The following is a 13410-nucleotide window of genomic DNA, read 5'->3' on the forward strand; positions in this document are numbered from 1 at the left end:
ATAATGTTATCATTATACAGATGGGGCTTATGGGAAAGACAAAGAGAGACTTTTAACCAAGGCCTGTAGTGACAGGAAAAGTTTTACAAAACAGTTTTAACCTGAAAGGGGGTAGGTTTAGAATGGACAGAAGAAGACATTTTTTACAATTAGAGTGGTGAGACACAAGATCAGGTTGCCCAGAGAAGTTCTGGGTGTCCTACCCTGGAAGTGTTCAAGGTCAGGTTGGAAGTGGCTTTGAGCAACCTTGTTTAAGGAAAGATATCTCTGCCAATGGCAGGATGTTAGAACTAGATGATAATTAAAGGTCCTTCTGACTCAAAACAATTTTTGATTCTATGATGTCTAAACACAGATAAATACAATGCACACAGCATCAAAGTAATTTATTTTCTGATTTTAAGTACTGTGTGCAAGGATGATGGTTGGTTTTGTTTTTCTTTTTCTTACTCCCTCTGCACGATTCTTCTCTTTACATTAAACCATACTACAAACTCAGAAAATCCTGCACATACCTGCTTCTCTCCACTGGGCTTCTTGTGATTTAACAGCAGCTCCACAGCCCCAACCACCTCTTTCCGTATGGCATGCAACAGAGCATCTCCCACATACACATTAAAACTTAAGAGCAGCTCAATGAGCTCAAGGTTCTCATTTTCAATTGCAATAAGGAGTGCAGTTCTTCCCAGGGGATCAATGCAGTTGATATTGATCTTGAAATAAATTTCTGCTTCCTCCAAAGCTTTCTTTACACTGGCGTAATCTCCTTTCTCCACGGCGTTCAGATAGGCTTTCTCTGAATGAGACAGTTCAGATTCTGCCCGTACGATGCGAAGAGGGATACGATCTCTGTAGGGAGCATTGACACTTCTTTTGTAGTAGAACTGGGCCATATTTTATGCCATTCTAATACTTTGTCTCTGCAACATGAAAATAAAGCTCAATTTAGTAACTGGTTTTGGGGGTACAGTGCACCAAATTAATATTTGCAATATATAAGTACGTAAAACTCATACTAAAATGTGATGTTGAAACATGTACAAAATGTTGTTTACCAACAGAACTTGTAAGCAAGAGTGGAAGCCAAAACAATGCTTGTTTGTAACTTACCAAGTCAAAGCATACGTGTCAGAATACCACTTGCTTGTATGCATTTTTTAAGTCTTTGGCAAACATGAAATGATATGATACAACTTAGTTTGCACCAAAAGTGTAGCTCTGCCTCATCCTTAATTTCTTCATTCAGTTCTGCAAGGAACTTAAAGAGTAGACTTGCCTGCCTCAAACACTGTAAAGTCCACAGAAAGACTTTGCCATGGGAAAAAGCACAGAAGGGAGTGACAGGATGGTGACAACCCCATGTCTGACAGAGGTGAGATCTGGTTAGCACATCCTGGTCAGTGCACCTGGACAACAAATTCCCACTACAGCAATCTGTGTAGAGAAGCAACTGCTAATACATATATCACTGGTCAAACAAAGATCACACCAAGTTATGGGAAAGATGGCATCTGTGACCACCAATGACCACCAAAGCCTCCCTCTATCCTCCAAATATACATCAGTGGATATCTTGAACATCGACTGTGAGATAAACCACTACAGCAGGAACCTGAGATAAGTTAAAGGTGGTACTACTGTCCAAGTGTTGTCTTACACCTAGGGGGAGGTTAACAAAGCCTGGGGAGAAGAATGGATTGCTGACAATGGACACAAAGAATGTAGAATTTACAGGCCACAAGGAAAGGCAATTCAAAAACTGCACTGAAATCAACTCCGACTGGGTAAAAGATAATTCCGATGGAGACATCATCTCTGACATCCTACAACAACCCATATGTTGCCTGAGGATTGTGTGTAGACAACTAAATACAGCTTTTACATCTTCCTAGTGCTACTTAAATAGCCCGACTTATCTGTGGCAGGCACAGATTGCACAGTTCAGTGGTGAGCTTCCCTACTAAGATTTTGATGCTATTAGAAAAACATTCACATAAAATGTTCTTCCAATCAGAACTTACTAACTTATAAATTAAAATTCAGAACCTAAAAGCAAAAACAAAATCCATAGGAGATAAATTCCCAAGGACTGGTAGATAATAGTCACAGTTTTGATTCTGAGCTACTTGGTTCTAAACTAGAATTAATACTGAAACATAGCAGCTACAAAACAACTCCAAAGTGTTACATATAGTAAAGCACATAATGTCTGTGCTTTTATTTCATATACTGTATTCAAGGACTTTGCAAAAAAAATTCCTTCTAACAGAAAGAACCATGAGAAAATCAATCTTCTACCTGGGAAAAAAAAGGGAAAAAAAAAGGGGAAAAGGGGGAAGAGAAAACATTTACCTCAAAGAACAAGGTACACAAAAAATATTTCCCTCTGCTGTTCAGTTAGAGGTTGTACACCTTATTAGACAAAGAACTGTAGCTTCTTGTAATTTTCTCAGCTGATAATGCAAGTTGCATTAACCCACTGCCTTTTCCTCCACTTTCTTCAGTCATTAAAACAAAATCTCTGGTGAGATTCTATAGCAAGCTATAATATATATTTTTATTATTGTGAGGTTTTGATTCATCAAAAAAAAAAGTCACCAAACACTCTGAGGAACATAGAAATTAATCTGCTCCACTTTTCTTAAGCAGTGCAATGAGAGATATGTACAAAGGCTGTTACTGAGTTGTTTTCTTTGTTTTCCAGAGCAGATCAACAGGGCTTGAGGCAGGCAGGAAAAAGCAAACAAGACACATGAGAAAGAACTCTCCTCCAGATCCATATACAGGAGCTGAGGAATCACAATCCTTTGCAAGATGTTTCCCAGTTCTCTCTGCAAGATGGTATCAGTCTACAGTCTGGGCTAGTAGAGGTTGCACAGTGTGTGGATTATGTTCTGTTAATCTCACTCTAAGTAAAATAATATTCATATCCATTGCATAGCTTTATACCCCAGAACAGATATCACATTCTTAATGCATTACATAAAAATGTATTTTATCAGCTTGCTTTTCATTCTTTCATTTCAAAACTGCATGTACAATTCAAGAAGGAAAAAAGTTTTATGTTCAGATTCAAATAAACAGACATAAATGTAGAAGTTCACAAGAGGTATCTACAAGAAAGGTGGATTGCCATATTCTATGGACAGCCACAGACACTTAAGAGTTTCATTTCCCTGTTCCCATACTCAAGTAGATTGGGTGCTGGATGTGGAAGGGTGTCCTGCCTGACTCCAGCTGCCACCTGACAATGACTTAGGTCTCACCACAGGCTCTATTTCATATCTGTCAGGCAGATGTCAAGTTAACCCATAACAACGTACACATACTATTCATTTTCTTACGATGTACAGAGTTCCCCAAGACCCCTGGAGAAAACTGAGGGACTGCAATTGGGAGGTTAATGCTAAAAGCTCCTCTCTCTTGAAAGCACAGGAAAAAACAGATCATTGTCTCCCTGTTTATTGTGAGACAAACCAGGAATGAACCCGTATCAATGAAATTGGGCACCAGAGATGTTTATGGTAGAAGAAGAGTACAGTGACCTACAGATGGGATCTATCATGATTTCATGACAATGATTTGGGGGTTTTCTGTTTCTTAGTTTTTATGTTAAGTCTGATGAAGATCTTTTATTGCTTCACTGTAAGCCATAAGGAAAATACTTGTTGGAACCTTTTTTGTTTACCTTTTCATGGTTCTTGAAAAGTAGATCTAAGTTTAGCTTGTTTCTTTTAGAAGAGACATATTAAACACACGTTTTAATTCTTCTAGCTGTCCTCTGGTAATCTCTATTTCTTGCCTGCACTAATTCCTGAAAATAATTGTGCATAAATAAAGTTTTGTCATAACTAAAAGTCTATGTTTACATGCAATTAGAAACTAGAGATTGATTGCTGATACAGTACACTCCTGGAAGGTGATATAAACAACAAAGAAATGGTTCCATGGGTGTTTACAAAAATAAAACATCTCATTTTATTTTATCTACAGGTAGATACTGTTGTGTAACAACTGTTACTGTGCTGTCACATGTAAATGCATGCATATGACAGATTTTCATGGATCTGTAAGAACAAGAAACAGCCAGCAGCAGTACAAAAGTCTCCAATTGCTTTGAGTGTCTGTGCAGGAAGAAGTCTAAAGAAACAAGAGGCCAAATACATTGGGCCAGTGTGAGGGGAATGAAAGAAAAAAAAAATATGGTGCAAACTTATTAAAAAGTGTAATTATAGTTTCTACAGAGTCCACATGCCTGACATATAATAAAAATACTTCAAAGAAGAAATAAAGACAAAATAACTCTATATAGTGCTTCCTGCCCTGTCATGGAAATATCAGCAGCACTTGAGCAGGAGAAATAGATAAAAAAAGGAAATCATAATACTTTGACCAAAAAGTGATTCTTACGCGAAAATATTTTTTTCTTAACAAGCAGTTCAGTTTACACCTGCTACAGACCATTATTTCAAATTAATATGGGACTGTTTCTTTCATATGCTCTTTTTCAGAGAGGAATGGTAACATTCCACCTTCTTTGCAAACCTTTACCATTTCCACTCTATCATTATTTAATAATTTGGTATTTCTTAAGAAACGCTAATGTTATTAATTTTACTAATGCTAAATACATAATTGGAAATTTTCTTCTGCTGCTGTATCATTGTGTATATGTGTATATATATATGCATATACAGATGTTTCCCCACCAAAGCTCAAGAAAAACTACAATCAGTTTTCCTTGGCATTTATTCAACCATATTTGCTTCCTCTACATGTATGATCATATCCTCCCTATCTTTCCAGGGGACCCTGACTTGCATTTCCCTAGCATGCGTCCTCCTACCCCAAAACAGTCATAGCCAGATATGAGAGGAGACCTGGAGTGAGGCACCAGCAGGCACCAAGAGCCTCTGTGATGAGCCACTTGTATTACTGCTCACAGATGTACGGCAAAGGTTTCAGAGACAGAAAAACACCCCAGTGACAACACATCTCCTTCAGCAGATGGCAGCAGGAGTGATAGGGATGGGCTCCATAGTATCTACAACTTCTGAAATCCTCTCTGACAACACCCTTCTAAAGGTATTTTATTTCCAACATTGACCACTGTTAGACTTACTATAGGATTATACTATATATAGATAGATAACTATAGCATTATACTATATAGCTTCTTCAATGTTATCATCAAAAGCACACTTCTGATTTTGCTCATGAGTTCGTTTTTCAGACTATTTGCATAGAAAAAAAAAGTTAAGCTTCTAAAGTAACTATGGCATCACCCTGCTCAAGAAACCAGAGCATTTATGACAAGTGAATAACGTGCTGATGTCTTTGTGATCTTCTGAAAAAAAAATTATATGCACTTTTCATGGCAAAGGAAAGTTTCTGACATTTTCTAGGTTCATGAAATATGAAATTTTCTTTCTAAAATAGATTTGCGACATACCAGCTTTATTCTGACACAGAACCCTATTTGATACACAGTAAAAATGATGTTCAAGGAGAATTTTGGAAAGCAAGACTAGCTCTGATAAATCCCAGTCCAAATGAAGCATAAAGTTCCTTCACTGTCAATCACCAGACTGAACTGTTTCAATTCAACAAGAACAAAAGAAGTGCAGATAAGCCTTTGATTTCTGAACCCAGTATCAGTCCAGATATTGCCTTGTAACCAAATGTCTAGACAGTAACTTTAACATGCTCTAGTGCCAGGGTCAACTGGATAGGCTGTGCCCATGCTGTCCATACTTTGCCCAAAAACAGGACAGCTGAATGAGAACTGTCTTCTGGGAATAATTTGGGGTCCATGCTGACTCCCACACTGTGCCTGGAAAGTGCATGGGAAGATGTTATTGAGCCAGCAATTGGGTTGATTCCAGGGACTGCTTGAACAACTTTGGCTGCAGGTGATGAAGCTTCACTGAAAGCAATTTTTCATTGTTAAAACCACTTTCAGATTTGAAAGCTAACAATAGCAAAAGCAATTTGGACTTTAACACTGAGTCATGTACACAGGAGATAAACTGAGTAACTCAGTATGGTGTATGTTCCCTATAAGGCTGTTAATTTGAAAAAGAGCTTAACCTCTTGGTTTTGCTCTGGTTTAAAATGCCCTACAATCAAAGTTTCAGTAAAGCAAAGAACTTTACCTAGTATACAGCTGTAGTAGATGATGAGAAGCAGGCTGTCATGTTGTCTGCTTACACTTGTTCTGGCTTCCCAGTCAGGAAGACAGGACATCAGCTAGAAAGAACAACTTTCGGGGTCCAAGGTACAATGGTTTTTTGGTAGATTAAACTCCATCAGCGTCTTAAGAGATTGAGACCTGGGAGAGTCTGAGTCTGGGACACTGAATGTGGTAAACCTTTGATGAGGTGACAGAGATTACTGGCTTTGATGCTTTTTTTTATAAAAGACAGGATGCAATTTCATAGCATTTTTGGGGGGTTAAAGCATGGTGCTTCATATATAGCATAAAGATGGTCTGTAAATTCACTTAATGCCAAATGGGAGGAAACTTTTGCCTTCTAGAGCTGATGTTACACCAAATCTTAGTTGAGAATGACAAGTTCTTACAACAGTAACCTTTAAAGTCAGGACTACTACCAGCCTGAGGTTTGAGAAACATCAAAATATAAATAAAAAGTGTTGAGAGACATTACAAATTATTAACAGATCTTAGAGGGGTAGGATGATTTGGAGTCAAGCATGCAGTACTGCAAATATGCATAGTTTTTAAAATAAGAGATACTCAATAATTCTTCAAATGCACCTAAAACTGACCCTAATTTCATTTTTACCTTATGGGCAAAAAATTTGATAGCTCACCCATGAGAAAAAGAAAAAGAGCATCACTAGGTCACAGAAGTATCATTAGATGACGATATTAAATTAGTTCATCTCCCCAGTTTTATTTAAACTAGAAAGAGGCACTCTTCAGAAAAATACAAGATGCCTGGTTACCTCTTGCTGATGGGTAGAAGTATGGAAATGTCCTTGGGAATGTGTGGGAAAGACCTTGAAGCCTGAGCTATTTGTTCTCACTCAGAGGGAAACAGTGACACGTTTAGACCTGCTACCAGAGCAAAGGAGAGAAAGACTGCTTTCCACTGACTGACATGAACCTGTCCTTTGAAATGATGGAGCATGAATGATTTGAGTCCAGACTACATGCAGTAGGCAGCCAGTTTAGGGTGGGAAGGACAGGGAAGGAAATAACACAGATAATGATCTTAATGAGTGACTGCAACATCCAGCTGAGTAGGCCTTCCTGTCTCCTTGGCTGCTGTTATTCTCCTGGGTAAATTCAAGGAGCTCCAAAATAGTTCTCAAGATAAAAGTACTTCAGTGTCATCTGGCTACACATAAGGCTGTCTTCCAGCATTTCCAACAGTAGCACTGACCTAATGCTCTGTGGATGTGATCCTGCAGCTGCCACACAGCACGACAACCATCTCTCAGGGGATGCAGGGAGTGGGCTGTCCCTGCTCATGGAGAGGGTGGGTGGTCTTTCTCCAAATGAGAAAAGGATGCGAGAAGAAATCTGTACACAATTTCTGTGGAGAAAAGTATTGGGCAGAAAGGGTCTGACTGTGCAAGTTCACTTCAGGAGGAAAGGAGAGAGGATGCAGATTAGGTTGGGAAACATGGGACAGGAGCATTCCTTGTGGGAATTCTGCTACAAGGAGAAGTGACTTTTCTAAGTTTCAGGGTTATGTTTTCGCACAGAACCACGTCTTCCCATGCTTCCTATGATGAAGTACAAGGCAGCATGCAGTTTGGCCAGAAAAGGGAGCATTTGGGCAGACTGCCCAAATACTTTTAGTAAAGACTTGCTAATAAAAACACTCCACTGTGGGTCCATTTTCAGATGTACAAGCTAAGCCAGCCCAAGGATAAGTTAAAACACTTTTCAAGTATTTTGGGCCAATAGAGAGCCAGCTCTGAAGAGATTTGTGTACATACATATATCCACACACAAGCATTTCAGTACTGGCTGCTGCCCTCAGAGTGGTATGTGTATTTTTTGAGCCTCAAAAGAGGCTAAGCTTAAAAAAACCCCAAAAACTGCCAATAAATAAAGGCTAGTTAGGGAAAACTGTTCAAGTTTTGGAATTTGTTGGTCTGTTTCCACCCACATCCTTCGTGGTTCTGCCCTCACACTGCTTAGAGACACATGAGTTGGTGCATTTTAATATATTTTTCTTAAAGACTTCATAAACATAAAATCAGGAAAATTTATTACCTAAACTGACCTACCAGTAATAATCCACAAACTCAAGTAAAAAGAATTATAATGATTAATCAAATCAAAATCAAATGGATCTCAAAGGAAACCATATAAACTCAATAGCAAAGAATGTTCCACAATTTAATTAGTTAGATAACACAAAATATAGTTATACAAGTCTATAAGAAGATGGTCACCCTTTGGTGATAAACTCTAACAAAAGAATTTGATTGAAATCAGTCAAATGTAAAATTTGGTTAGTTAAATTGTTTAACAGTGAAACCTATTTACGATCTGGACCAGAGCCTGACAAAAATAATGCTATTTTTTTTCTTTTTCCTCAAGAAATTGTACACTTATGTGGTGACTAACCCTTTCCTGCCCTTGTAGCAATAAAGACTTCAAAGAAAACAGAACAGAAAACCAGAAGTTTGACGAGCTCTATTTGCCAGAAGTCATAAAATGACAGTTTCATGTCACTGAGGACCTTTAAATGTATAGCACAGAACATGCCCTAATGAATAGCTTGATGAGGTATTATATAAGGCTTCCTAAATCCAGGGGAACAGTTCTTTCCAGAAATTTGCCTGCATGGCCAAATTTTCATGTACACATATGCCCAAATAACAATTCAGGATTGAAAGTCTCCTGCTAAATTACAACAGGAGTGAAAAATATAAATAGTAACAATAAGAGAATTCTCATTGCTAGGGAGTGATGGCACCAGAATGCTGTCATGTGGATTCCCTAGCTGACAAAGGCATGTCTATTATAGTGTTCTATAGATCTGTGACCCAGCAGATTGGTAATAGCTCAAATACTTCTAGCATCCTTCAGGAAGTTTGTATTTTCTTGTGTGGAAGAATGCTAGAAGAAGGTACATCACTGTATTACAACACAAAATATTTAAAAATAGATCACCTGAAAATCTGAACAACAAATCTATCTCCTCAACACTTCCTTATCAACTGCTTTTTTAAGTATAGATAAAGTCTCTTCTCCTAAATAATGACTCCTCTCCCAAACATATAATTATTTCAGCATGTTATTCACAGAAAAAATATATCTGACAGATAAGAAAATAGGAAATAATTGATACAGAAAACTTTCACTGAAAAATGCATCTTGTCATTATTTCCAACTGGCAGAAGATTAATTCTTCACTCTTCTAGCCCAGTTTTTTACTCATCTAGTTTAAAAAGTAATATTCCAGATTTATGTCTGGAAATAGTGAGTAAACAACTTCATTTTTAAGCACCTGTGTTATGCTTTCTTCATCTTAAGCCAAAGGGTACAAGTTCATCTAAACACAAGCCAGCCTAACTAAGATTCTCAGCGTAGGAATACCTCCTTGGCAAGACAAGCAAATAAAAGCTGAAGAGAACAGCAAGTAACATTAACATTTCAGGAAAATGACAGTTGATTATCAGAAACTCTTTGAAATAATATTTTAACTATCAAGAAGTCCAGATGTTGTAAGAGATTCACAAACTTAAGGATTACTGTAAGTGCCTCATCTGAACTCTGACATAAGGCAGATTGATGGAAAATCAACATGCCTTCCTGGTCCTGAAAAACCTGAACTGGAAAAGGCTTCCTGAGCCACCAAATCCAGCCTCTCACACAGCCAACTTCCTTCAGCAATCTGACTCTCTAAAGCCCAGACTCCCTCTCAGAAGTAGCTGGGATCCCCCTGACCCACTGCTTCTGTGAGTGGTGGTGTCATTCCTCCAGCACGACCATTTCCTCAGTCCTAAATTATGTTCAGCTGTTGAGAACTACTGACAGGATTATCCTTCTTCCAGCATAGTTGGACGAAAAGCTATCCCAGCTTTAGAGTTCCTTTTGCCAGGCTGCACAAATATGTCTCCTTTACAGCTCCAGCCTATTTCTTGCACATTGGTGTCACCTGTAACACCCCAGGATACCCAACCTGCCCCCACTTGCTCTCCTGAAAAGGCACAGGTCCCCTCTAGCTCTTATTTCATGCCCCAAACCCCTGGTACCCTCAGGCATTCAACTAGTAATAGATGTGTATAAGTGGTCAGCTGACTTGAACCTTCAGACTCCTTTGGGGTTTGCAATATTTGTTTGCCACACAACTTTTTCTGAGTGACCTAAGTGTACATGTTACTCCAAGAAACACTTTACTGCCTTATATGATTTCAATAATTCTCTATCTCATACTTGGGTATTTTACTTGATTAAGTTCTAGACCTACAATCACCTTGTTCAAGACTATATCATAATCATCAACTTTTAATCTGCTGATAACCCATGTTCTTTTCCTCCTCAGATTTTTCAGTCAATAAACTTCTGGTAAAAGGAAAAAAAAATATTTTTTTAAATTATTCTGCAAATGCTCACATAATTTTCACTTTTAGATAGATTAGACTAACCTTTTTTACTCTGCTTCCCACAATAGTGGAATAACAGGTCTCAAGGGCAAAGCAAAAGAAACCTCATAATGCGTGTACCTAATTCTGCAATGATGCATACATATAAGAACTTCTTTTCTTCCAGTAATCATCTGCCTCCACAGAGGCTGAGTTTTAGTCAGTTTTCTCTTTACTTAGATGTATCACACGGGCCTCTGCCTCTGTTTGTTAGTAGTCAGTAAGTCTTTGACTCCATGACCTCTTGTAGTTAAGAATGTCAAATGTTCCCTGTGAACATCATGAACTTTATATTTGAAAACTTTGTTCTAAATATACCCACCACCATTTTATTTTATTGAGTAAGATAGGTGGAATATAAATATGATAATTTCTTTCTATTTCATTTTATTTTGTTGATCACATTTGCCAATACGGTAAAACAAAGGCAACTATCACCTGGCTAAGAAGAGAAGCTTTTGTTGTTTACTCTTTTTTCCAAGTGAGTTGAATGACACCCACCCATGCCTCTTACTAATGAATATAAGAGGTAAACAATGTAGATGTTAACCACATTCAGGAGTGCCGTACCTCGATACAACCTACTTAAATTTAGACAGCCTGCTAAGGTTTCTAAGCTGGAATGTATTTATCTTGGTCTCCTTCTAGAGCTAGTGGAAAAAGAGAAGAAAAATCCTGCTCCAAGCAATTAAGTCAAATCTCCATTTCTTTCTTTTGACTGGCACAGGTGGGTATGAATCTAGGCCTGAGTATCTGCATTTGAATAATTCTCTGAACCGAAGATGTTCAGGAAATTCATTTTCAAAAGAAAAAATGTGCAAATAAGAAATTGCATTTTGTCAAAACTAAATTAATATAAATGTACAAAGGAAGACATACCCTACCTTGATTAGAAATATCAGGAATATCTCCTTATATGCAGGTGCCTGTCACTATTGTAAACCAGATACAGCAATAATGCTGGTTATGCATGCAGCAAGGCAGGTTATGAGCCAAATTTATTTTGGAAAGATTTCCCCTTGCAGGAAATTTATTTCTTACTCTAATTCCTTTCTAAGAAAGAATACATACACTAGCACATAAGGGACTGCACCACGAGTTGTGGCACATGTTCCCTTTCCGATGCTGTGCTAAACCAACATATTAAACCATTGCTGGCCACTAAAATTTCATGAAATGTCCTGTGATATTAAAGATCACCAATATTCAAGGGGTATATATGTACAATTCACTATAACTGGGAAGGGAAGTAATACCCATTTTTCCTTAAAACTGGTTTTCTAAGAGATGAAACTGACCTTAGGCCACATAAAGAAATTGACCTTCAAATAGATATGCGGAAGCTGTTAACATTATTCCTCATTGTGCAGATGTATCCTACACTTTCTGCGGTCCCCTCCAAGCTGACGTTGCCGTTACATACTGAGTGTAGGAATTTCTTTCAAACCCAGCTGCTAGTGATGGAGCTTCCATTTGCAATTTTGTTTTTTCTTCTAAAGATGAGAGTATGTACAAAGCTGAGCATAACCCAAAGGTAAAACCAGCTGTTAGTAACAAGGCTTTGTACTACTACTAACTAATGTTCATGCTCTGTCCTGAAAATAAGCAACAGGTTATTCTGGCCTGATGGTAACATCTTCCCTGAAAACAGAGCCTAGCACACATCCTTACAGCAACATGCCCTCGAGCCATTGCTTCCCTGCTACTGGTGTCCTCAGCAGGGACCTCCACCAGTCCCTGTGGACCCTGCTGCCTCCCAGGGCTCACATTACCTGCAGGCCATCCACAGCCAGCTGTGCTGGCTCACACTGAAGTGAACCCACATCAGTCCCCTGATGTTCTGGGCACTAACAACCAGTGGTTTCTATTCAAGGAAATCTAAAATTATGGCATTCTTTCCATTGAGAGCTAGAGCTTCAGACATGCAATAACCCTCAATAAATAATCAGGAACTATTAACATAATACCATCCATCACAAAAAGAGTTGATACTATTTTACCGGTGCTCTAAGGAAAAAAATCAGACAAACAAATGAAAATAATTCCATTTAAAATTAATGTTTGTGACTAGAAGGAATACTCCTTTTAGGAATGATTAAGAATCAAAATATTCAAAGTGATTTTTTTTTTTACAGCAGCAAAAACTTCAGACTGTCAGGTATCAGGGATGGGATGTTACTGAAACATGGATCCCTCAGTTCTCTACACTCACTGATTGGAACAAGGGGGAAAATTAAATTGCCATTGGTACATACTGTGCTCGAGTGCTCACTTACCGCTGGTTGTGTAAGGAGATGTTGACTGAGGTTTTAATACTGTTCACAGTAACAATTCTCATGGTAAAATGAGCAATTTGTTTTCCAGAGGTAGAACTGTTTCTAGACTAATGACGCTCATTTGCTTAAATAGTAAGACAAATTGGACTAATTCAAGGGTAGTATAATTTAGACATTGCCTTTACAGAGTAGTTCCAAAGCTCATTGCACAGTGGCATGTCAGTGAGAACTTAATCACGCTAATTGTCTCAAAACATAAGGTCAGCCTCAAGGTAGAAATATCAGCTGTTAATAAAACTCTTCTTCTCAGAAACAATTACTCAATTTGACTGAAAAAGAGTATCTCGATCCTGCATTTTACAGATATCAGTAAAAAATGTCCACCGTTTTTAGCAGTGGCTTAGCAACTGATGGGACCAGGCCAGAAAAGAAATTGTTAACAACATAAGAACAACAAGAAATGGGTAGTGGATCATGCAACAGAATGTGTCCATTGGAATAT

The 13410-nt window shown here is 38.1% G+C and overlaps 1 protein-coding gene across 3 annotated transcripts in view; it reads right to left on the reverse strand.

Moving 5' to 3' along the window:
- Positions 1 to 13410, reverse strand: part of TRPC4 (transient receptor potential cation channel subfamily C member 4) — a 135127-nt gene that overhangs the window by 83584 nt on the left and 38133 nt on the right. For all 3 annotated transcript variants that reach the window (XM_032099642.1, XM_032099641.1, XM_032099643.1), the window contains one exon: positions 516 to 920. In XM_032099642.1, coding sequence (XP_031955533.1) covers positions 516 to 893 — 378 coding nt within the window. In that variant the 5' untranslated portion in view covers positions 894 to 920. The remainder of the gene's footprint in view (positions 1 to 515; positions 921 to 13410) is intronic.

The sequence above is a fragment of the Corvus moneduloides genome, chromosome 2 (assembly GCF_009650955.1).
Source record: "Corvus moneduloides isolate bCorMon1 chromosome 2, bCorMon1.pri, whole genome shotgun sequence".
NCBI lineage: Eukaryota > Metazoa > Chordata > Aves > Passeriformes > Corvidae > Corvus > Corvus moneduloides.